Source organism: Gopherus evgoodei, chromosome 4 (genome assembly GCF_007399415.2).
Source record: "Gopherus evgoodei ecotype Sinaloan lineage chromosome 4, rGopEvg1_v1.p, whole genome shotgun sequence".
In the NCBI taxonomy this organism is placed as follows: Eukaryota; Metazoa; Chordata; order Testudines; family Testudinidae; genus Gopherus; species Gopherus evgoodei.
In genome coordinates this window covers 100,730,788-100,756,928 of record NC_044325.1, presented here as the reverse complement: position 1 = coordinate 100,756,928, position 26,141 = coordinate 100,730,788, and the positions used below count along the sequence as shown (strand labels likewise).

Below are 26,141 nucleotides of genomic sequence, written 5' to 3'. Positions count from 1 at the left end.
AACATATACGATGGACAATTGTGAATGATGATACCCACATGTTTGTGCCTGTGAGAGGTACATATTAAGGGCAGATGCTCCTTCTGTAAGAAAAGAACACTGCTGGCAAGGGATTTGAGACTCATGCAGCACCGATGGAGCAAGCTATGGGGCCTGTATCATTACCAAAGATGCTACAATTTCCTCAGCCACCACTGAAGCCACAGCAACTCAAGACTCAGAGCCTGTCTCTAACAGGCAGGGAGATCATTCCCCTTCCTTGAATCCACCAAGAAAAAGGACCCATAAATTGGACCATAACCACTCCAGATCTTGAAGAGTGCTGTCGTCCTCCATGTTAATCTCTGCTGACGGGTACTGTGGCTCCTTGGGTACCAGTGAGAGACCTGGGCCATTGACCCATTCCCTAGTACCAAGACAATATCGCAAATCTTTACTATTGACTCCAGCACCATGCATGAATCCATTACCAATGACTTATCTAGTAGTGATGACCACGTCCCTAGCCTACGGGGCAATGTCAGACCTATTATCCCTCTCAATCCCAGATTCTCCAGTCACACGGAAACACTTAGCAGTCATGACTTCATCAGTAGCTATGGCACCGACATTGTTCTCGGTATTGCTCTTGAGCCTGGCTACCCTAATGAGACTAGTGCCAGAACTGGTAATGACCTCAGAACTGGAATCTTTCAGGGTTGGTGCCGAGTGAGAACGTTGCTCTGGGCAGCCCTTAGTGCATCAGCTTCTCTACCAACCTTGAGCTGATGCGGTCAACATATTGGATCTCAGATGAGGCTGGACTGTGGTTGGTTCTGCTAGAAATTACCCCCTTCCATTGCTTCTGGATGACTTTGGGGGTTCATCTGGGTCGAGTTTGAGATCTTCATTCACTTTCCCTTCATCCCCTAGATGCTAGTCTATGGTTTGCTCCGGATATATGTCTGTTACTGATCTCACAGTAGATATAGGGGCACTCTACCCGCTACTTATTGGCCACTGATGCCATGGGATGTTCCCATTCCTTTAGGTCTTGACCTTCAACCCACTCTAAGGTAAGATGCAACCCACGCTAGGGTATCTTGCTGCATAGTCAACTGGAGGATGTTACCTCTGAGCAGGTACAGCCTGACCTAGTTGGACAGGGTACAGTACTGAACCAAGAGCATCCAGCTACTCTTCATCCTCGTTGTCACTGGATGATGCCATGGCACCAGACGTTTTCTTTCTAGCCCCGGGGGGATTCTGGGCACATCAAGACCTTCTTAGAAAGTTGACCTCAGTGTTGGGTATCCAGGCAAAATTTGTGCAGGAAAACATGCACAAATTAGTGGGCGTTCTCCAGTCCTCATGCTGGGGAGAGTAGCTCTCCTGGTGTACTTTACAAAACGTATTACGTAACCCATTAAGTGTTAGTGAGGTGTAACGTTATAATTTCTAAAATACAGGCAAATAAGTTTAGGAGTCTTCATGTACAGTACAGTCTTATCTTTTTAAATGTTTAGAATTGACACTGGAATATCAAAGATAGCTTTTCTCTCAGATGCAGAATAGAATGCATGCAGTTGAATTCATTCTGCAGTATTTGAAAAATATAAACTTTCAGCTGCTAGGAAATAGCTGTATAATATATCCCAAATCAGTGCAGTTAAGAAAGTAAGTGTGTGGTATTAAGACTAAGTGACTTTAATCACAGAAATGTTTTGTATTTAGGAAATATGAGGAATTTTTTTAAAGTTTGTCGACTTCAACAGCAGTCCATCTCTAAGTAGTGTAGTTAATACCACAATCTGGATCGTAAGACCTAAGTGGCTGTTTTCCACGTCTCCATTGTATCAAGAAAAGGGGGCAGATCGGGGCGTTTTGTTTACCTGGAGCGTCTGCAGGTGTGGAGCCCCTCAGCTCCCTGTGGCCACAGTTTGCCGTTCCAAGCCAATGGGAGCTGTGAGACTTAAGGAATTAGTTCGCTGTTAAGCTGAAACATTTCACCAAAAAAAAGTCTTAAACTACCAGCATCATCTGATGTAGGTTTATAACATACATTTATCAGTATGACTTAAAAAAAACTTGTCATCTATTTATTCAATTACTTATGCTATGTTTTCGAATTTTGTAGTATACAATATATTTTCTTGCACAAGTTGTGGTTAGGATTTTTGCCAGCCAGTTCACATTAACTGAAATTACTGCTAAAGAAAATATTCTAATCTGATATGAACCTATGTTAAATTGACTAATTTAATAATATATAAATGGAGTAATAAACTGAATAAAAAGCCTATATTCTGATCTGGTTACTTGAACCAGTCGAACAAAGTTGTTATCAGTGTCACTATATGAGATACTTACTGTAAAAAGGCAAAATAACAAGTAGAATTACATTAATTTGAATTTATTTACAGATGTGGATTATTTTAAACTGATATTTTTGCACTCATTATTTTTTTTACTTTGTATAAATAATATATCACACTTATCAACACTTTCTGAATCCTATTTATTCATTTAGTCTATGAAGTTACACACCTTAAATGTAGAACCAAATTCTCTACCAGAGTTTGCTCTGTAAATTACAGTTGATTTGGAAGATTGAATTTTTTTAAAAAACTTTAAAAAAGATATGACTGATTATCATCTTCTTATCACATCCACTTTGCATACAAAATAAACTTTCTCTCTGCAAACAAAACACCTATACTTTTTTAAAGCATTATGATTTATTAATTTTTGTTTTTATAGGATATGTTTTGGAGTTGCAGACAAAGTCTCTTTGATGAAATGAAGAAGAAATTTTCACAGGTGACAACTGAAGTCAACTATTTAGAGTGATAACCAAGATACATCATAACAGCATGATACTCTAGCTTTTGTTTAACATGAGCATGAATTGCTTAAATTCTTTGCATGTTTTATGGATTTAAAAAACTCATTACATGCAGTCCTAACAATAGAAGCTTTGATATATTTAGTTCCACTGTTTAATTGTATATTGTCCCTTATGAGCATCTAGCTTTTTTTATATTTGGTTTTTCCACCATCAAGAAATATGAGCGTGTCTCTGATAGTTTGAAACAGTTCAATTGGATTGTTTAATTGTTGATTAAAATTTAAAAGCATGGGTTGTAAATACTGCCTCAATCACATAGGATCCTATATTTAACAATAAACTAGAGACTTGTGGCTCCGTATGCTTTATAACTTGTCCACAAACTTGAAGGAGAACTATGCTGTTTGCTCAACCCGGCCATCTAAAAGCGTGCAGCATCAAGTAATAAGTACTTGTCATCATTAATAGAATAGAATTTATTTTTATGCACCCTCAAACACCAATTTGGGATTGATGTGTTATACTCTGAACTCCCTGAGCCACCAGTAGTGCCCCCTGACTTGGGTCCTCTGCAAGAGAACCAACTGTGCTTTGCTAGTTGCTACTTTCAGTCTTCCAGTGAACCAAGTGTGGTGCCTCAGAGGTAGATAGTGTGGAAAGGGGGAGGTTGTGGGTTGGATAATGGCCAGGAGCCTGTCCTGCAGGTTATTGTGGGGGGCACAGATTGGAGTAACAAGAAGACGACTCTTAGCTGGTGAACTGTAAAGTGGAATTAGTAGCTCTACTCCTGACACTCTACCTGTGATTGGTGCAACACGATTAAAAGTGTTCAACACACCCAAAGACACTAGCACAGAAATTACTGAAGCTCAGTTTGTTAGTCTATATTTTTCTAGTTGTTTAACACTATTAATACCACCAGCTTTCTCTTGATCTTCAGCTTTTCCTACAAGCGGGAGTTAATTGGATAACAGTGTGTGCTCTCTGTCCTATTCCATGGAGTTAGAACTCATAAATGTAAGCTGGGCTGCTCGTAGAACATCAGCTAAGGCCAAGGAGATGAGCTACTGAAGCAGGCTGCAAGCCTGCTCTTCTCCCTGTACACAGTGAGAGAAAGTTCTGTAACTGACAGCTTGGACATTGTGGCAGTCAAGGTTCAGAGTGTGGTGCTGGTGCTTAGAGAACATAGTGGATAAAACCCATCCTAAAAACAATCTCGACTGAAAATCATTAAATCTGAAGTTATTGTTTTCAAGGATGAACCTTAGGGAGAAAAGGAGGAATGGACAGTGAGGGTTTTTTTCATGGGATTGGATTAAATCACTGCTGTGCTATACAGTTTGGTCCCATGGTGCTCTGTGGTACATGGTAGCCTGTCACTGTCCCTTAGGGATTACAGCTAGGCAAATGAAGACACATGATCCCTTATGCCTCAGACCACACTGAGCCTACCAGTAAGATGAATGTGGACCAGCTGATGCAGTGAAGTGAAGAGAGCTGTATCTCAGAGGAGCATAAATCAGTTGGATCAGGATTGTTCTCCAGAATAGCAATCCTGTTCTGTGTTCTGTTCTCCTGATATTGCTTTATCTCCCACAATCTGTGAAAAACTGGTATTCTGTTAAACTCCTTTACGATTTCTGTTGTGTATAGTTTACATTCCAGCATAGTTGCAGTCTGCTTTCTCCTCCTCAGAGAGTTCAGTCCATAAGACTGGCATTTTCCAGAAAGGATGAAATGAATGAAGTATTGCAGATTTGCTGGAAAATATGCCTTCTACCTCTGAAGAGCATGTTTTTCTGTGAAGTGTTCTGCATTGAAGAATGAGTCCAGGATGCCTACAGACTATGGGAAGCTTGATTTCTAATCTGAGAAAATTCACAATGGAAAGTGAGCCCACTTAATGTAGAAGTATTGCTTACTCTTATTGCTTTATTTAAATGATTTAGATAGATGCCTCAAACATTTATTTGGAGAAGGCTACAAAAATCATTTCAGCATTTAAGGTCTCTAGTATCCATATTGGCATTGTGTGTTTTCAGGCACTCTTGCTATTGCTATAAGCCTCTGTCCTTCATATAAGGCTCAGTGGTATATATAGACCCTCTTCACAGAGAGAACAGCTGTGATATACTACTACAGTTGCTTCTGTGTTTCCCACTTTCATGTATTACAATGCTGTTTGCGTGGAAATAGAATTATTTATCAGGTCTTGCATGTAGCTCTCCATCTGACAGGAAAGGACCGTTCTCTAGGAGATGATTTTAAGTCATAGATTATAATTTCAGCCTGAGTATGATTCTTATTTACCTGCAACTCTTCATCCACCAAAGATTGGCAATTTTGCAGCATGAATCTGTTGGCCTTCGAGAACAGTTTGCTTGTTCTGTAGTGGGCAGACATCTGGTCATCTTGACATGAATTTGCAAGAGGCAAGATCTTGTGTTTTCCACTTTACAAATTCAGAAGACTGGTTACTATGGAGATTCTTATGCTCTCCACACACCCCAGACTCTAGTATGGTCTGTATTTTTAAGTATGATTTGTTCCTTAGTACTCTGGAAGTCCAAAACCTAGATATATTTTTTGAGGGGATTAATTTTAGTGTTTCAGTGGATCTTTGGCTTTCCACTTCTTATGCAGTAACTGTTGTTGAAACACTCAGGGCCTGTGCAAGGATCCTTGGCGCCCTATGCAAAACTTCCACCATGTATCCTCCACCCCTCTCTGTCCCCCCAGAGCATAGATTATAATCTTTCAAAAATGAATACTGCATAATATGGCATTGTTTATTAGAATTAATACACGTACAACTTGAAAATTTATTAATTTCATTTAGTCTGCATATTTAGTGAAAATAAATGAATAACCTGACAGGGTGTGGGGCTGGCTGGCTTTGGGCAGGGGGGTGCGGCAGGGGTTGGCTGGAGACAAGGGGGTGCAGGCCTGGCTGGAAGCAGGGGAAGGGGGTGTGGCAGGGGCTGGCTGCGGGCAGGGTGGCGGGTATCAAGGCCGTTGCTAGATAATATGGGGCCCTATGCCCCGCAGAGCGGACGTGGTGCCCCCTGCCTCTGCGGGGGGAGGCTCCTTGGGGGGGGGGGGGCGCCCCAGGCTTCCCTGTTGGGAGGCAGGCCTCTGGGGGGGGCTGACTTTGAGGGCAGGAGGGAACCACCGCCAGCACTCACCGGAAGCGTGGCTGGGGCTGGGTCTCTGCACTTCACCTGCCGGTGAGTGCAGGCCTGGCCCTGCTGCAGTGCTCAGGGAGTGAGGCCAAGGTGGGACTGAGCAGGGGCGGGGGCCCTGGGGAAGAGCCAGAGCAGCAAGGAGCAGCGCAGCGCCCCCAGCGGCCAAAGGAGGAATAACATCACTTCTCAGCTGGCTGGAGCTGATCAAAGCCGTAGCACTGGATGAGCATCCCAGACATTTTGGCACCCTCAAATTTTGGTTCTCTAGGCAGCTGCCTATTTTTCCTAATGGTTGCACCAGCCCTGGAAACACAACATTGGAAAATGTCCTTTCCTTTGTACTTTGGGGTCTTTCTGATCCCCCCCACTTCTCCATTTAGTTTTCTTGCTCTTCTCTAGTTCAAGATTGTTTTTACTCCTGTTTTATCAGAGATAAAATGGTGCTTAGAGCAATATGTACTAGTAGCTTTTTTAGCCAAGATGATTTACTCAGGCAACTAACAGAAGTTACTAGATTACAGGTCCTGATTCTCTTGGGGGACTTCAGTCACCCCGATATCTGCTGGGAGAGCAATACAGCAGTGCACAGACAATCTCGGAAGTTTTTGGAAAGTGTAGGGACAATTTTCTGGTGCAAGTGCTGGAGGAACCAACTAGGGGCACAGCTCTCTCTTCTGGACCTGCTGCTCACAAACAGGGAAGAATATAGTAGGGGAAGCAAAAGTGAATGGGAAGTTGGGACGCAGTGAGCATGAGATGATCGAGTTCAGGATCTTGACACAAGGAAGAAAGGAGAGCAGCAGAATATGGACCTTGAATTTCAGAAAAGCAGACTTTGACTCCCTCAGAGAACTAATAGGCAGGATCCCCTGGGAGAATAACATGAGGGGGAAAGGAGTCCAGGAGAGCTGGCTTTATTTTAAAGAATCCTTATTGAGGTTGCAGGAACAGACCACCTTGATGTGTAGAAAGAATAGTAAATATGACAGGCGACCAGCTTGGCTTAACAGTGAAATCCTTGCTGATTTTAAACAAAGAAAAGGAGCTTGCAAAAGTGGAAGCTTGGACAGATGACCAGGAAGGAGTATAAAAATATTGCTCAGGCATGCAGGAGTGAAATCAGGAAGGCCAAATCACACTTGGTGTTGCAGCTAGCAAGGGATGTTAAGAGCAACAAGAAAGGTTTCTACAGGTATGTTAGCAACAAGAAGGTCAGGGAAAGTGTAGACCGCTTACTGAATGGGGAGGCAAACTAGTGACAAAGGATGTGGAAAAAGCTAATGTACTCAATGCTTTTTTTTGCCTCTGTCTTCATGAACAAGGTCAGTTCCCAGACTATTGCACTGGACAGCACAGTATGGGGAGGAGGTGACCAACCCTCTGTGGAGAAAGAAGTGGTTCAGGACTTTTTAGAAAAGCTGAATGAGCACAAGGCAGTGGAACCGGGTGCACTGCATCTGAGGGTGCTAAAGGAGTTGGCGTATGTGATTGCTGAGCCAATGGCTGTTATTTTTGAAAACTCATAGTGATCGGGTAAGATCCCGGATGACTGGAAAAAGGCTAATGTAGTGCCCATCTTTAGAAAAGGGAAGGAGGAGGATCTGGGGAACTACAGGCCAGTCAGCCTCACTTCAGTCTGTGGGAAAAATCATGGAGCAGGTCCTCAGGGAATCAATTTTGAAGCACTTCGAGAAGAGGAAAGTGATCAGGAACAGTCAGCATGAATTCACCAAGGGCAAGTCGTTCCTGACTAACCTAATTGCCTTCTATGATGAGATAACTGGCTCTGTGGATGAGGGGAAAGCAGTGGATGTGTTATTTCTTGACTTTAGCAAAGCTTTTGATATGGTCTCCCACGTTATTCTTGCCAGCAAGTTACAGTAATATGGGCTGGATGAATGGACTATAAGGTGGATAGAAAGCTGGCTAGATTCAGTCTCAACGGGTAGCGATCAATGACTTCATGTCTAGTTGGTGGCTGGTATCAAGTGGAGTGCCCCAATGGTCGGTCCTGGGGCCAGTTTTGTTCAATATCTTCATTAATGATCTGGAGGATGGCATGGACTGCACCCTCAGCAAGTTTGCAGATGACACTAAACTGGGAGGAGTGGTAGATTTGCTGGAGGGTAGGGATAGGATACAGAGGGATCTAGACAAATTGGAGGATTGGGCCAAAAGAAATTTGATGAGGTTCAACAAGGACAAGTGCAGAGTCCTGCACTTAGGAAGGAAGAATCCCATGCGTTGCTACAGACTAGTAGCTAGGCAGCAGTTCTGCAGAAAAGGACCTAGGGGTTACAGTGGACGAGAAGCTGGATATAAATCAACAATGTGCCCTTGTTACCAAGAAGGGTAATGGCGTTTTGGGCTGTATAAGTAGGGGCATTGCTAGCAGATCGAGGGACGTGATCGTTCCCCTCTATTCGACATTGGTGAGGCCTCTTCTGGAGTACTGTGTCCAGTTTTGGGCCCCACGCTATAAGAAGGATTTGGAAAAATTGGAAAGAGTCCAACTCAGGGCAACAAAAATGGTTAGGGGGCTGGAGCACATGGCTTACAAGGAGAGGCTGAGGGTACTGGGATTATTTAGTCTGCAGAAGAGAAGAATGAGGTGGGATTTGATACCTGCATTCAACTACCTGAAAGGAGTATGGAGCTAGGTTCGTCTCAGTGGTGACAGATGACAGAACAAGGAGTAATGGTCTCAAGTTGTAGTGGTGGAGGTTTCGGTTGGATATTAGGAAAAACTTTTTCACTAGGTGGGTGGTGAAGTTCTGGAATGGGTTATCTAGGGAGGTGGTGGAATCTCCTTCCTTAGAGGTTTTTAAGATCAGGCTTAACAAAGCCCTGGCTGGGATGATTTAGTTGGGGATTGGGCGTGCTTTGAGCAGGGCGTTGGACTAGAGGACCTCCTGAGGTCCCTTCAAGTCATTCAGCATATAATTCCTATCCAAACTCATTTTACAGTGAGTTTTGCAAAATAATGATTCTCTTGAAGGTTCTGAAGTTTTAAAGCCAGCTCTCAAGATTGTTGTAGGTTGCAGATCTTCTGTTTTACTGTCTTAAGAATCAATAAGGTGGTGAGCCACTTGTCTCATGGCTAGAACTTCGGGATGGCTCTGTTAGGCAATTATTTCTCTACCCTCTGACTCCCCAGAAACAGGCAGGCAAACAAAACATTCTCATTCCCTGTAAACAAGATTTCTGTTATCTAGATTCTCTAAAGCAAGTTTAGTATAAAAGAAAGAGAGCACAATTGTGAAGCCAATTATGTGGATCATTTACTACTAAACCTGTGTGTGTGTGTGTATATATTTATTTTATTTAAAAATGAAAGATCAAGACAGTTGCAGATACAAGTTTGTCTATGATGGTTGAGTCCCAATTTTTCTCTTATTTCATTTTAATAATAAAAAAATGTTGGAATGTGTTTTGTAAATTGCAGAACTTAATTATGCAGGGACAAATAGACCTGAACTATAACCTTGATAACTTTCATTTTGCTACTGAATACATCTGATAATTTACATACATTTTTTTAGCGAAGATTTAGTAGAACTGTTGAGTTCTCATATTCCTTCATTATTTTTACAAAACATACTATGTAAAATTACTATGCTGTGATGTTAGTAAGGTTAAACCTAAACTACGCTGATTAAATGAGCAAAGTACACTTGATCCAGTATCCTTGCTTTTATTGTTTGCTTTCTAATTGTAAAGTTCAGTAATTTTTCTTCTTAAACATACCTAATTTCTAGTACTTTAGAACTCTGATTTTTGTTTGCGTTTCTGATGACTGACTGACTGTCTAAAATATGTAAAAAATACATGCATAACTGTGAAAAGACTAGTTAGGATATCTTTAGGCGTTTCTAGCTCATAAAAGCTCTACCATAATTTAGCTAGCATGAGAATTGAAATTACAGAAGAACCTTAGCTAGCACGTGCCATGGCGTTTAATATTGACTTTATACTTTCTATGCTTTTTAAAATAAAAATTGTAGATTTAAATTAGCAAAATGTATTTGCTGTAGTTGGAGTGTTGTTACTTTACCGATATAGGAATTGTTTTTAAAAAAAACCTCTCCTTTTAACCTAATGAATAAGTTGTCTGCTCTGATTTCAGATAGAAAGTGCTGCTGATGAACCTAGAGTGCTGTGTATAATACAAGATACTACCAATTCTAAGACTGTGAATGAACGTATCACTTTAAACCTGCCAGCTTCCACTCCATTAAGAAGGCTGTTTGAGGATGTGGCCTCCAAAGTGGGCTATGTTAATGGAACTTTTGATTTAGTTTGGGGAAACGGAATCAATGTCGCGGATATGGTAATGCAAGAATTTATTTATTTATTATTTGAAAGGAAAAAAATTAGGTGATAAAATAAACATTTGTAGAAGTTTTGTTTTGAAGAACAGTACTTACATAATGTTTTCAGTATTGTACGATGTTTTCAAATCTTCCTCTTGCATCTAGTTCCTATAGTGACCTAAGACCTGGAAAAATTTGTAATCAAACACAGCCAAGCTAGTTAATGGTGTTACTAGACTTGAATCTGAATTTCTTTTTGTTTTTGTTGATTTAGTTTAGACTATTTTGTACTGTCAGGTGTATTCTAGAAGGAACACTTACTGAACAACTAATTGACAAGTTTTTAACATGATCATTCATCTAAATCGCACACTAGCACTTATTCTCCAGATGTATTTTTTTTGTTTTAAATAAAAGAAACATCAACAACTAAATCAAGGGATAGCTCAGTGGTTTGAGCATTGGCCTGCTTAACCCCAAGGTTGTGAGTTCAGCCCTTGAAGAGGTCACTTAGGGACCTGGGGCAAAAATCTGTCTGGGAATTGGTCCTGCTTTGAGCAGGGAGTTGGACTAGATGACCTCCTGAGGTCCCTTCCAACCCTGATATTCTATGACTAGTGGTTCAGCTCCTGAATAAACTGACCAATTTGAAAATATTTGTTAAATATTTTGATCAAGATTTGATTTATTCACTGGTTTCTCTTGGCAGTAGTTCTTTCTGAACTCCTAAGTTTGATACTAAAAGCTGCTTATTTCGTAGATGGCAAGGCTATTTTCTTTTTCACTGTAGTATAAGTTATTTGAAGCAATATATTTAGAAGAAAACTTACTGAACTGGTTCAGAAAATCTTGGATTACATATAAATGTGTTTGATGTTTTGTTCTTACAGACTCCTTTGGATCAAACCAGCGATAAATCTATTCTTGAAGCTCGTTTTGAGGTAGGGAAGAAAAATTTTCTACGTTTGACAGATAAAGATGGTGAACAGCCTCATATAATGTCGGTAAGCCAAAATTTGATATATTCACCACATTTATATTCCTTTCAAGCTTTACCAGAGATAAAATGTGTTTATGCCTTTATTCTTGTGACAAGATTACATTATTGTTCTTTTTCTAGCCCTGTTTGTCATACTGTCTCTCAAAAAAAGTCGTCAATGCAACTCAATTACATGTATTACCTGTTTGTGTCCCTGAAGTAAAAATACCAGTGATAAAAATAGGATGTTATTTTCTGTTACTGACTGATACTTGCCAAATTATGTTCAATATTATATAATCAACTAAACTTTGATTGTATAAAGACAGGTCTTAACAGTATGGACTCAATCCCAGCCGAGTGTAAGATAATTCTGCATACAACATAGGATCTTTAGCAGCAAAGGTGTAGCTACATCTTCAGTTTTGTAGGCTTGCATTTTGATTTATTCTGTAAAAAACAGATTAAACACAATAAAGATTGTTACAATCAGTTGTGGACTGCCACAAAAAATGTTTGAAAGTTCGTGCTGAGTGAATTTTAGAATCCAAGGAAGTGAAAATAGCAATGGTTTATATGAGCCAGGCATTGAGTAGGCTAGCTACGTAAAAGATTTAGTGTTCTGCTCTGTCAGCATTTCCTTATCCTGACCTGCTGAGGCTTTCTTGAGCAGATTGTCTTTTGTGCCAAATTGGTTTTACAGTGTGAAAATATATTCAGGATAAGACCCTCAAACTCATTTCTTTGTGACCAAAGTCAGAATTTGAATCCAGACTGGACAATTTTTTTTTTATTTTTTATTTTTTTGGAGGAAAATGGGATAACGGACTGTCCAACAAATTGCTGTTTCTTAAAAATTATTTTTGTGTTTTAAGTATACGTGTGCCCAAAACATTGGATTTGTGGATTTAAAAAACAGGAATACAAATTGTACGAAGACTTATTAAATAAAGCGTTACCAACAGCAACATATAATAACTTCCTGTGATTTGAGTTTCTTAACAGTTAAACCACAGAAATGAAATGTAACTTAAATCATCGCCATACAGGCAGTTAAGAGCTCTTACTGGAATTGTCATCCTTATTTGACCTTGAGCCTAGGTTATGATGGGGATCTCTGAATAGGGAGAACTGGTAGCAAACATCTATATTTAAGTTGCCCAACACTGTCTACTATACTTCTTTTTTCAGAAGCTCTGATGTCTCTGTTTCCAACTAGCTTTTGAAATTCGGCATGGGGAAAGACCTCTGGCTAGGGACTTGTTTCACATAAAATTTTTTTGTTTTTGTTGAGACAAACTGTTAAAAATAACTATTTCCCTACTGTCATTTGTATTCATCAGGAAAATTTCTGGCAGAATGTTAGAATAAAAAAACTTTACTCTGGGGGCGCCATACATGGAACAGGATCCAGTCTCAAAACTCCCATGGTGGAAGTGTTTGCTGCGGTACTACAGGTTCAGGGTTCACACCTTACTGATAATGTATAACAGGGGAATTGTTACAGTTGTGCGTAATAGAATTTGTTTTAGTTCTTTCCTTAAAAAACCAAAGTAACAAAATCCACATATCTAACCCTGGCAATTGCATACAAAAATGTAGTAACACTTCTTGTTTGCAAAACTACTTTAGTTGGCAAAATCAAACACTTGTATGTTAGGAAATGCCTGATTAACAATTGCCTGTGCAACCTTAATTTTTTCCCCTCATATGCATATGCATTACAGTAATCTTCAACTAGAGAGTCATATACTGTTGTTTCCACAGGATACTTGCCTTATAAGTACCCAGGATAGACTCCCAAGGGAGCAGAAATAAGGTTACAAGAGCAACTGTAAATCAGGCATTTCATAAATTTTGAGTGTTTGACTTTACAACCTAACTGATCTTTTAACATGGGTTCTTTTGTGTGAGATATATATTAGCTGAGTTTTAACTTCTTTTGTAAAAGTTAGTTGAGTTAAGTAAATTAATTTTTACATAAAAATCAATGTATTCATATTTTAGGAGGAATCGGGTACAACAGATGATGGTAATCAAGAGAGGTTTATAGGCCCTCTACCAAGAGAAGGCTCTGTTGGTTGTACCAATGATTATGTCTGTCAAAACTACTCATACTCTTCTATCCTGAGTAAATCAGAGACAGGTATGATGTTTTGTCCCACTTTGTTTTAACCTGTTTAATAAAGCGAGACTAGGTGTAAATTATTTTAAAATAATATTAAAATTCTTCTTAAGTAAGCAGGATCTTAATTTATTTTGAAGAGGAAAGAGCCATTTATTTTAAATCCATTAAAATGTTTTTATCTACTGTTGATAGTTCTTGCCAGATCTATCTTTGGTAAAAGGAGAAAAGTATCCCCTTCTTGGTCTATAATAAGATTGCAGTGTGTGTGAAGAAATGTTCCTTCAAAGGCAGGGTGATGTGTTTGGTTTTTTTTGGTGGATGGTTGGGGAGGGGATTGCTTGGTGCCAGTGTGCTTTTAAAGTTTAAATCCACAATTGTTGTTGAATTTCTTGGTCTTCCCAAAACTCCACCTTCCCTAGACCCCAATTTATAATTTGGTTTTGACAGTGCTGTTTGCGAGATTACAGTACATCTGTTCCCTCTTATGCATCTGTGTGTTCAGCTGGTAGTGTAAATCATGCCGTAAATGTTAATGATGGTAATATGTTGTCCTTTTGTAGGCTATATTTGAAATTTTTCTTGACTTGTGACTAAACAGCTCTTCTTTTCTCATTAGTAGTTGGAATTTAGGACTGTTATTGACCTCTGGTGTTGAATACCACAACACTGATAGGATGTAAACATTCATGTTATGGCAGTCCTGCTGGTCCATGTTTTTTTTTATGTGGGGGCAAGAAATTGTCCTAACTGATGTCAAATGTCTTTTTATCCAAATACAGTTTTGGTAGATAAATAATCTACAGTAAGAGCACAAATACAATAAAATGCATATATCCCAATTTTGAACTCTCTTTTCACAAAAGCTCCCGTTCATTGCAAAGGGTGGTTGCCTTGTGTATTATGAAAAGGGAACTGTACCCAAGTATTCCTTTTCACTTAAAGCTGCAGAATACAGAATTAAATATCATAAAAGCAAATGTCCAAATTAATTTCAATGTCACTGTATGCAGCAATATATTGAATTTTTACTTTGTCCCATACATGCTACGTGGTTTGGAGAGAACTGGCCTTGATGCCGCTTCAGATAGGTTTTTAATTTAGGCAGATGTTTCACTCCCCATCTCTCTTGAAACTAATTAAACTTGTTTCTGAATTTAGTTGCTATTTTTGTTGCTATTTTTTATGGGGAAGCAGGAGGGAGTGAGTAACTTTTTAACATCTTAGAGAGAGAGAGACACACACAATAAAGGCTATTGATTTGTTATTAATCAGCACAAAGTGCTTTATAGATGATGGCTTAGGGAGTGATTACAACAGTTAAAATTGCTATTTTGCTTTTAATTACACCAAACTCTGGATTTTTTTCAATCTCAGGTGTAAATTACCTTCTTGATGTAAATCACTTAAAAAAAATTAGGTTATAGCTTCACTTGTGCCCATGTTAGTAGTACCTAGTAAACCTGGAATGTTTAGTTTAATATTAATGAATTATCTTTTACAATATCATTAGAATATACTCATGTGGTTAAAGGAAATTTTGAGAGGTTGAATGCCAAGTGACTTTAACTGTACATCTTTAATGCTGTCCCAGATTGAGCAATAATTAGGACAACAATGCTTGTCATGTCTTCACTTTTTTTATAGTGAATAATGTGTTGTTTTAATGACATACCTGCATGTGGTCGTGTTAATGTTGCTTCTATAATCCATTCTTTCTTGTGAGTTACATATTAGTTTTCTTCTGTCAGGTGTGGAAACTACTTTGTGTTTCCAACTCACTCTTATTTGTATTTTTTTTAGGCTATGTGGGATTAGTAAATCAAGCCATGACTTGCTATTTGAACAGCCTATTGCAAACACTTTTCATGACTCCTGAATTTAGAAATGCATTATACAAGTAAGTATTTGTTTTATATAAACAAGATTGTATCATTAATATTGACATCTTAGAAAACTTACCTAATAGGCTTCTATCCTGCGGCAGATGTGCAGGTATGGCATGTGAATTTCTTTCATGTTACCTCTCCTGTTTGGAAATGCAAATGCATCTAAACTGCAGTGGCAGTTTTGGGTGTGCAGGGAGTGCAGTTGTTTCCAAAGTGGGTAAACATAAGGAACAGGGGTTGTAAGGAAAACAAGGATGGGGCTTGCCTCAGGAACAAATTTCTTTTCTTCTTTTCCTTTTTATATTCTAGATCAGGTTCAGTTACCTATCTACCTAGAGTTTTAATCATGAGCTGAACCTACAGCAGTTCTCTCTGTTCACACTTGATGTAATCTCTCCAGGCACGTAAAGCCAACAATACATTTTTTTCAAGTTACATCTGCAATCACCTTATTTCCAAATAAAACCCCTTGCTCTTTTAAGTAGTGACTTTTGTGCCCAGGAGGACGCTTTCTTGGCAACTGGCCTATAACTGTGGAATGTGGCTCAATAAGAAATCAGAGTGACCAAGAACCTCTACATCTTCAAGTCAAAATAAAATAGAAAGTCTTCAGTTTCCCTCCAATAACTTGAGCAAAATCACGTTTAAGAACAAATACCCCAATCATACCAAGAAGCCCTAAAGTCACTTTAAAATTCTGAGGAAATGAGAGCAACGCAGAGATCTTCTCGTGTCACTTTAATAATTTATAAAGTGTTTGGATACCATGATGATGGCTGCAGTATAAGATCCTATATAGATAATGCTTAAACATTTTTGCCATTAAATGACACTTTAGATGTTTCTTTGTGGTGGGTAATTTTGATGTAAGCATCCATCTGTGGCACAGTAAAGTGTGTTTTATGATCGTGCTTTCCCTCTTAAACTGAATGAATGGTTTCTTTATATGGGATCCCCTGGCATATTATGTACTACAAGATGAGCCATGCGCTAGGATGGTTCTGTGCTGTGGTTAATGGACATCAATGGTACAATACAATTTCCCCAAATGTAGATGGAAAAACCTATTAGATAACAATAGTAGGTCTTGTCTAAAGGTCTAGTACACCTATATCCAAATCAGGCATGCCTAAGTCTAATGTCTAGTTTTTACTGTAGGGTAGATGAGTCCTAAGCATAAAAGTACAGAGAATTGAGATTATAAAGTTGTCATTCATCTGCTCCTTGCAAAATGAGTTTTTAGCTGTCTTCTAATCCTGTATATCTATCTTCATTTATATTGAAATCTGTATTTAAAACATTGAAATTACCACTATTTGATAACATCCAAATGTCTAATAACAAATGTTAAGATCTTTTAAAAAGAATTTATGAACTTACAATCATTACATTCATAATACAGGCTTTTTAAAAAATGACCTGAGTACCATAAATGTTAAATCCACACTTCATGTGGCTTGACAGTTTCAAAAACTGAAACACTTGTATGTTGTTTAAAAAGAATAAATATGTAAAAGATGGACTACTGCATGGCCCTTGAGCATTTCAGATCAAAAGTAACTGTTTTGGAGCCATATCTAGTTTAGTATTAAAAAGCAATCATGATAGTGTCACGGAGGACAGATTATTGAGCAAATATGCAAAAGTTTTTGTAAAGCAGAGATATGTACATTATAATTTGAGTATATGCTATATCTGATGTGCTTTGCAAGTTTAAAGTAGGGGTACGTCTACACTAACCACCAGATTGGCGGGTAGCGATTGATCTTTCAGGAATCGATTTATTGCGTGTAGTGTAGACATGATAAATCAATCCCCGATCGCTCTCCCGTTGACTGCTGGCCTCCAGCTCGGCAAGAGGTGGAAGCAAAGTCAGCGGCGGAGCGGCGGCCATCGATCCCAATGCTGCGAGGACATGAAGTAAGTGATTGTAAGTCGATCTAACATACGTCGACTTCAGCTACGCTATTCTTGTAGCTGAAATTGCGTATCTTAAATTCACACACACACACACACACACACACACACACACACACACACACACACACACACACACACACACACACACACACACACACACACACACACACACCAGTGTAGACCAGGTCCCTATGAATACCCAGGTGCATTGCTTACAAACTATGTGGCAAAGATTTCCAACAAAGTTGACACATCCAAAGATCACAGAATCATAGAAATGTGTGGCTGGAAAGTCATCAAGGTCCATTCCACTCTCCAACCTCCTTTTCTCCCCTAAATCTCTTGAGCTCATCAATCCATCCCCCTGTGCTGAGGCAGAACCAAGTATACTTAGACCATCCCTGATGGTGTTTGTCTAACCTATTCTTAAAAGCCTCCACAAACATTGATTTCCCAACCTCCCTTAGTAACCTGTTTAAGTACTTAACTATCCTTATAATTCGAAAATTTGTCTAGTATCTAACATAAATCTTTCTTGTTGCAAATTAGGTCAATTACTTCCTGTCCTACCTTCAGTTGACACTGAGAACAAACAATCTCCATCCTCTTTGTTACAGCCCTTAACGTATCCTTTTCTGCGCTACAGCTGCCCAACCAGCTATTCTCCATTTTGTATTTGTGCATTGCACTTGTCTTTAAAGAACGTCATCATGTAGATTTTAGGTCCGTTCTCCAATTAATCAAGGTCATTTTGAATTCTAATCCTGTTCTCCAGCATGCCTGCAACACCTCCCAACTTGGTGTTATCTGCTGATTTTTATAAGCATAGTTGTCACTTTAATGTCCAAGTGTATAGTTATAGATCCTTGCAGGACCCACTAGATATATCCTACTAGTCTGACAGCAAACAATTGATAACTACTCTTTGAGTATGTTTTTTCAGCCAATTATGCACCTACTTTATAATTTCCTTTAGACCACATTTTCCTGGTTTTCTTTCAAGAAGGTCATGTGGGACTGTCAAAAATTTTACTAAAATGAAGATAAATCATGTCTACTACTACCCCCTATCCATGAGGCCAGTAACCCTGTCAAAGGAGGAAATTAGGTTGTTTTTGCATGATTTGTTCTTGAAAAATCCACGTTGGTATTACTTTATCACCCGATTATCATCTAGGAGCTTGCAAATTGAATATAATCATCAAGCTTTTTAAAAAAACAATAACCCAACTCTTATGTTGAATATTATCTATAAAAATTGTGCGCTTAAGTGTTGCTTGTGTCCACAATAGCAGCAGTTAAATCAGAGATTCTGAAATGAGTGACATCTTTTATTTTGATACAGTTGCAAAGTGTGTTTAGTGTTGTTTGACTGCTGAGAGTGGTTTATGAAACCTGGAGAAAATTTTGATTTTCACTAAGCTAAGTTAAACAGAGCATCAGTTAACTCCTACAATTTAGTTAACGTTTAAAGACAAGATAATTTCTCTTAACTTAAATGCTATTTTTTTAAATTAATTGCTTTAGAAGTGTTACTCAAATATTTTATTTGTTAATAGATGGGAATTTGAAGAATCTGAAGAAGATGCAGTGATGAGCATCCCTTACCAGCTTCAAAGACTGTTTGTTTTATTGCAGACCAGCAAAAAGAGAGCAATTGAAACAACAGATGTTACACGGAGCTTTGGATGGGATAGTAGTGAGGGTAATATTTCATATTGGATTTTATTATGTGGAAAATTTAGAATAATTATAATAGCGGTTGTTTTCTGGATAATGCTCATTCAAAGGACGCTCATAAGGGCACTAAACTGATATTGGTGCTGTAAAAAGACCTCTGTTCATAGAATTTTAAAGAAGAACCTAACACTAAGTTCCAATAGAGTAGTTTAAATGGACACTTCTTTTCTAAAACTGCTTTTTGTTTTGTAGTGTGAGGCCAATGAATGAAAATTCATCTTAGATTTTTTTGAATTTTTATGGTCAGAGTCCATAAAGTGAATTCAAACTTATTTATAGGTATTTGAGATCACTGGAAAGATAATGTTACAGTTTTGCCTAGAAGCTTCATATTTTTCATTTTTATGTAGAGTTTAAGATTTTTCCCTAAATTATTTTTAAACTTCTTTTTTTTCACGCAGCTAGAAATTAAGTATATATTTCTGGCAAAAATCTTTTAAGTAGGAATTAAAGTTGTAAATATAAGTTATTTAAAGGAAATCCCCTTTAAAAAGATGATGTAGTTGTCTCAGAAAACATAAATCAACCTAGAAATGCAAAGGTTACACTTAAACAGAAAATAATACAGAAAATTCCAAACACATTAAATTTGGGGATGCACAGTTGGTCACTTGGACAATGTAATTCTGCCCTATGCCCTGCTGATCTTCTACACTTTGCATGTGTCCCGCCATGATTTGAGATGAGAGTTTATTTGCCTTAAACTTTCTGGGTAAAAACATAGGTGGATTTGTTTTAGTTTTGGGGAAATGTGGGTGAGGTGTGTCAGAATTAGGTTCATAATGGAAGATTATCTTAAACTGTAACTATGCAGACAAGCACCTCCATATTGTTTGCATGTATATTCGTACATGTATTCATGAACATATGCTCAAAACGTGTTCATATATATATATATATATATATATATACACACACACACACATTTAGACAAGATGTATGCTAACTTTCCTCATTTTATGATTTTAGAATAACTTAAGCCCTACAGGGGAAGTTTACAGTAAATCATAACTTAGGCATAGAACTTTGACAGTACCCTCAAAACTAAGTGGTTTATTTTAAACAATATATATCTATAACTGTGCTATAGAAAATATTAGAAGGATGTGAATGATTTTTTTTCTTGTTTTCACTGAATGAGATTAATTTTACTTTATACCAGCATGGCAGCAGCATGATGTACAGGAGCTTTGTAGAGTCATGTTTGATGCTTTGGAACAGAAGTGGAAGCAAACAGAGCAGGTAATATACCATAAAACTTCATCTTTCAGGGAAAGAATGTTGGAGGAATGCTGTTTAACTGTCTTCTAAATGTAGTCATGTGGTAATTGTTTTGCAAGACAGTTGAAAATCTGCCACTGTCTTTTGTCTGAGGCAGTGGTTAACTTACTGCATGCTTGAGTGTGGTTTATTTTTTGAGATTGGTTTACAGATTTTATTCTTTTAATTAAAGATTGTGTGTGTATGTCTAAGTCCTGGTCAAAGTGAGCTGGATCCTCAGTTTTGATGTGCACTGCAGAAGGCCAGCATAACTGACCAATTGAGGGTTGGGAAAAATTCCTAGGTTTCCTTTAGCAAGCATAGATGGCTCTATGCAGCTTCCTTTTCCCTGCCCTAGATAAAACAGGAATGGCCATGGCCAGAGCATTACTGCGTACTATGGGTATCTAGATGGTGTACTTTCCCCTTTTGGAGCAATCATTAGTGGGGAGTTGTAGATGATTCCTTTGTAGTACATTCCCCTGACTGGCCACCAGCATTTTTTTGAACACAGATGAGGACTGAAATAATATAATTGTGATTAAGTAATAAGAAATAACATCATTTTACAACACTGTTTCTTTAGAGCACTGCTTTATATGTAGAACGCAGGACCCACCATGACAAGAGTTCTCTAAAATAAACCTAAGGTAGAAAACAGGAACCATCAGGACATTTTATTGCCCAGTAGCATGTGCTCTGAAGTGTGCATTTGTGATTATAAAATGCATATTTTTCACATGTTTAATATATAACTATGATCTCTCCCTCTTCAATTAAGTGTAAGGAAAAAGGGATGTCAGTGTAAAACTAAATAAAAGGAATACTTTGTTTTAACCTTTTTTAGATGTTGTTTCAAACTATGCCAAAATAAATCTCTCCATTTGTTTTAGGCTGATCTCATAAATCAACTGTATCAAGGCAAACTGAAGGACTATGTAAGATGTCTAGAATGTGGCTATGAGGGCTGGAGAATTGACACTTACCTGGATATTCCATTGGTCATCAGACCTTATGGCTCCAACCAGGCATTTGCTAGCGTGGTGTGTACTCTTATGCTGACAGCTAGTACATCCATACACACATAGAATACATAATGCGACAGTGGTATAATTTCTTACATGGTAAGTATCATCCTAGATACTCCATCTTGGGGTGTTCGTCTTTGTTCAGTGAACCAGCTAGCAAGTTCTAGAAGATTTTTTTTTTAACCCTTCAATGAGTCCTACTGGTGCATGTATAAGGGGAGGGGAAATGCATCTATTCTGCCTTAAGGTTACAATAATTTATTATTTTCTTTCTGATAGAATTTTCAGTATTTGCCATAGGTATCTCTTGTGAAAACACTGATGTTCTTTTGACTGATTGGTGGTTTTTTTTTACTAGCACTTCTATTAGCTTTTGTTAGCACTGTTGGAAGGTTTAGTGAAAAAACAGGACAGCTACCTACTGAAATTTGGTTACTAGTTTAATCTCTCTGTGTTGGTTTTTATAATTTAAGAGTTTAAAAATAACATGTCCCTTATTCATTTGGCAAGTATTCTGCAATTCTAATGATAAAAATTCCATTATGCCTCTATTTTCTTTATTAATACTTTTGCGCTGGCATTAGTGATATTGGCAAATGTATAAAATGTAGGGAATAACTTTTTTAACACCTGCTTTCCACAAGAAAAGTAATCTGAATACTGTTTCATACCACTATTGTGGTTTTAAAAATACTTGATGGAATTATTAAAAATAATGGGAGATAAGTCAAAGATTTTTTTCCCCAGAAATATTAAATATTTTAAAGCAATGTAAATATTAGGGTTATAAATTGTTTTATATTTATTTTATTATTTATTAAATTTATTTTTAAATGTTAATGTTCTCCCTTGTATTTAGAGAGTTGGCACTGTTGTAAAACGTTAACATAATTCTTTCACTTTCTTAACAAAAGAACTGCTATCTCCAGGTTAGCTACCAGTGTACCTTCAGTTACATAGGGCACTTGATATTTTAAAGCTTTGGATGCCAATCTTCAGAGTAATAACAAGAATAAGAGACATTCATCATATAACTTCAAAAAAAGGATGGGAGTAAAGAAAATTTTCTGAGTGCCTCTCAACATTTTTTTTCCAAATTTTGTGGAACTTCTTATACCTAACTGGCGGTGCATTTGAAACTGCAGTTTCAAGATGTTGCAGACATTGATGTGTTAAATGGCTCTCTCTTTCATTGTTTTTTAAACTGTATTTCAGGAAATTTTCAATAATACAACAAACAAGAAATTTTGTCTTTTTTGCATTTTTTCTGATTCAGTGAATAGAGACTTCCTATCTATAATATATGTATGTGTACACACACACACACACACACACACACACACACACTTTTTAATAATTCCATTAATCACTGACTCTTCTTTTGAGTGGCATCCTTATGTCTCAAATTATTTAGTTGGGGATTGAGCAGGGGGTTGAACTATATGACCTCCTGAGGTCCCCTCCAACCGTGATATTTTCTGATTCTATGATATTCTGGAATTTTCTTTGATAGGGAAGAAGTCTGCTACAGAATATTATGGAAAATTTAAAATATTTCTGTCTTTATATATAAAGACAAATATACAGGAAGCTTCAACACTTAAGTGCTTAATGATAAATATTCAGATTAGTTTAAATTACAGCTGATATTTCACAGCATTTGCTGAATATCAATTGAGGTGATGAAACAAACTAGTTTTAAGCTTTTGTCTTGAGGTAGTTACATGGTTGCAGTTTGTGTTTATGCTCCATTTATCTGAGCTATTTTATAATTGTGTACTTTGACTATGCAGTTGATTCTCCTCCCTGTATTTGTCTTGTCTGTAGCAGATGTTTTAGCTTTGTAGTCTTCAGCAGTGGGGAGAGATGGAGGATACTGGCTTTTGGAGAAGGGAAAAATCGCCTGTTTCTAAATGGAATTCTCTGAAGGTAGTATCCTCCATTGATCCACAGATGATGATGGTTCAGTAGGTTTAGGTAAAAAGGCAATGAGAGAGAGAGAAAAAGGTTCACACATGCGCTAATAGGGCTTGTGGAAGGGAATGTAAAACTTTTTAGACCTTGCTAGTCAGCTCCTGAGGGAACTTGCAGCAGGCGACACTACCCAAGATAGGGGATCTAAGGAGGATACTACCTTCAAAGAACTCTAGTTAGAGGTAAGTGATTTTCCATTACTTTTGAAAGAGAGAGATAATGGATGTACAAGATATAAGTAAGGTTATTATATAGTATGTCAAGTAAAGTTTATTATGCCACTGTTTGCTATAGTATACTACATAAAAAGTTTAAACGTGACATTTTGTGTGTTTAAATTTTTGTGAAACAGAATATTGGAGAACTTCCAAGAGTTACAAATAATTACACTTCCTTTTTGCCTTCTTTTCTAATCAAAGTAGAACTTAAAACTATTCTAAATTTTCTGTCTTCAGTTTGATATTGTCCTTAAGGTTTGCAGTTTGAAGAAACCTTATTTACTTTTCTGATGTATTTTTTCTTTCTTTGGTTCATTTCATGTAGTGTAGCTTTACATTATTAATGCATGTCCAGGGGGCTAGGGCTTTGTTAGCATACACTCCCAGGCCATCTAAATCAATTTAATAACTTTTGCTTTGTTCAAGGGCTTAATTTTAGAAAATTTATAAGGAATTTACATAGATCTGAGACCTCAGTAACTAGTTGTGTTGCAATATAGGCCTGATGGTTAAATAACTTGTGATTTTAGATCATGAAAAAAATTATAGACAGTGGAAAACAAAGTCTCCTATATTAGAATATTCAAGGTTAGAAGTATATCTTCTGTTGATGCAAAAGGCTATATGGACAATAGCACTAGTCAGTGAAATTATCTGGCTATCAATAGAACAGTATAGAGCTGCGTTTCACAACCTGGGGGCTGCAGGATGGGTTTAGGGGGGTTGCAAGCAGGGTTGGCGTTAAAAGCTAGGAAGCAGGGCAGTTGCCTGGGACCCAATGCCACAGGGGTCCCCTGCAAAACTAATTTACATGTTTCAGCCTCGAAACCTCCTGCTTAAGATAGGGGGGTCAGAATTTTTTGTAGTGGGTGTCTGCATGTCACAATTGTTTTAAGTCCAAAGGGGGTTGCCAGTACAAAAAGGTTGAGAAACACTGGTATAGAGGAGCCAAACGAAAATTTGGTATTGAGGCTGAACTATTCTCTCCACCCTAGAGGTGGCACACTAGGAGTAGGGCTTTAGACAAAGATTCTCCATACTGCTTTCCCAGCAGACCTAGTCCTGAGAGATATTGAGCATCCTTTGATTTTAGTGGGAGTTGTAGGTGTTGAGCACTTTTGCATCATGACTCCTCTTTAGAGACTGCAAACAACGATACAGTGATGTCGGCATCTGTCTAAAGATGTATTCAGACCATCATCTCATTTTATATAAGCATAAACAGCTATTCAGTTTTAATAACATCGCCATTACTGACCTGGTTTGGATTTTAAGCAATGATAAATAAAAGGATATGTATCCCATTACCCATCCTCAGAGCTTTCCAGTTTGCTTTCCATTATATCTTTAGGTTAGCAAACTCTTGTTCTTTTTAGTTGCTAGTGTAATTTGGGAAATTAATTAGCCAAATGGAATTTGTATTGATATTTAGATTAATGAAATCATACCTATATACACTGACTGGCTTTCCCCTCAGATTTATATTTGTAGCTCATTTAACTGTTTTTAAATATTCTACTTCTCATATTCATAGAGTTAAACAAATATTTACAGTAATCTCAAATCAGTGGCTATCAAATGCAGTAGATATACCATAATGACATTTTGTGAAAAATGGAAGCTCGTTCTAAGTGCCTTTCTATCTCAGGCAGTGAAGAGATTGAACGATTTATTACAATATGTTAATGTGTAAAGTACTATGATATTCAGCACCATAAAAGAACAAACAGTGATAGCTTGGGATTAAATAGACTACTTGAAAACTTTAAAATATTTTGGTTTTCTTGATGATTAACTTATGTGTATGGTGTCAATTTTTAAAAATGTTTAAAATGTAATAGCTACCAGGTTAGATAATATTTCCTCATGGATAAATTGTCTTGCTTTAAAAGTACAGTTAATGAAAGTAGGGGTCATATGATGCCACTCGTGCGGTGAAGCGCACAGAAACAACGTTATACCAATAGTTAATTTTGTTGAGTATATGAATTATAAATGAATGAGAGAGGAGACTGGTCATTACAATAATAATTGGAGTAGAGAAGATTTATACTCATTGTCAGAGATAATTTTGATATAAAACTATGTAATGGAAAATCGGAGGAGAGATGGAAAACTTAGTATATTATACATACAGTACATCAGTAGTGCTTACATATATGATACAAGTTGGAAACATGATATATATATATTAGTGAAGTTATTCAAGAATTTCAATAAACCATAGGTCAAAGTGCATCTCACTATCTATTCCTGTGGTAAGCAATGAAATCATTAACAAGAATACATTACCGTTCATGATATTTCATTCAACCTTTGGAGGTCCATAGGAGCATTACCTGTTTTCTCCATAACATAAATATATTCTAGTATGGTTCCTTGTTGACTTGCACATCATATCGACTATACATAAACTTTGCATAACCACTTATGTCCTTCATTCACACATCATTCATTTGTGGAGGAGTGAATTGCAGCATTTTTCTTTTATATTGTGAATATATTTTTATAGAGACTGTTGCTTGTCTCCCACATAACAAACAGAAATTATTGGAATAAAATAATTATTACCATGGAGAAAGTTGGTAAGATTCCTGGCTGGCATTTATTCCAGAAGCAGTACCTCCATAGGCCATGCTTTTGTTGTCTTCTAAGTTTGGTATTTGACATGCTGGCTGTTGAC

General features: G+C 37.6%; 1 protein-coding gene across 5 annotated transcripts in view; it reads left to right on the top strand.

Moving 5' to 3' along the window:
• USP47 (ubiquitin specific peptidase 47) overlaps window positions 1-26,141 on the top strand; it is a 98,257-nt gene that overhangs the window by 13,997 nt on the left and 58,119 nt on the right. For 3 of the 5 annotated variants that reach the window (XM_030560350.1, XM_030560349.1, XM_030560351.1), the window contains 8 exons: window positions 2,740-2,799; window positions 10,139-10,342; window positions 11,216-11,329; window positions 13,312-13,450; window positions 15,233-15,329; window positions 18,798-18,943; window positions 20,141-20,220; window positions 21,132-21,281. In XM_030560350.1, coding sequence (XP_030416210.1) covers window positions 2,740-2,799; window positions 10,139-10,342; window positions 11,216-11,329; window positions 13,312-13,450; window positions 15,233-15,329; window positions 18,798-18,943; window positions 20,141-20,220; window positions 21,132-21,281 — 990 coding nt within the window. Of the gene's footprint in view, window positions 1-2,739; window positions 2,800-10,138; window positions 10,343-11,215; window positions 11,330-13,311; window positions 13,451-15,232; window positions 15,330-17,120; window positions 17,239-18,797; window positions 18,944-20,140; window positions 20,221-21,131; window positions 21,282-26,141 lie in introns of those variants that run through there. The other 2 variants (XM_030560352.1, XM_030560353.1) reach the window with 2 other exon arrangements.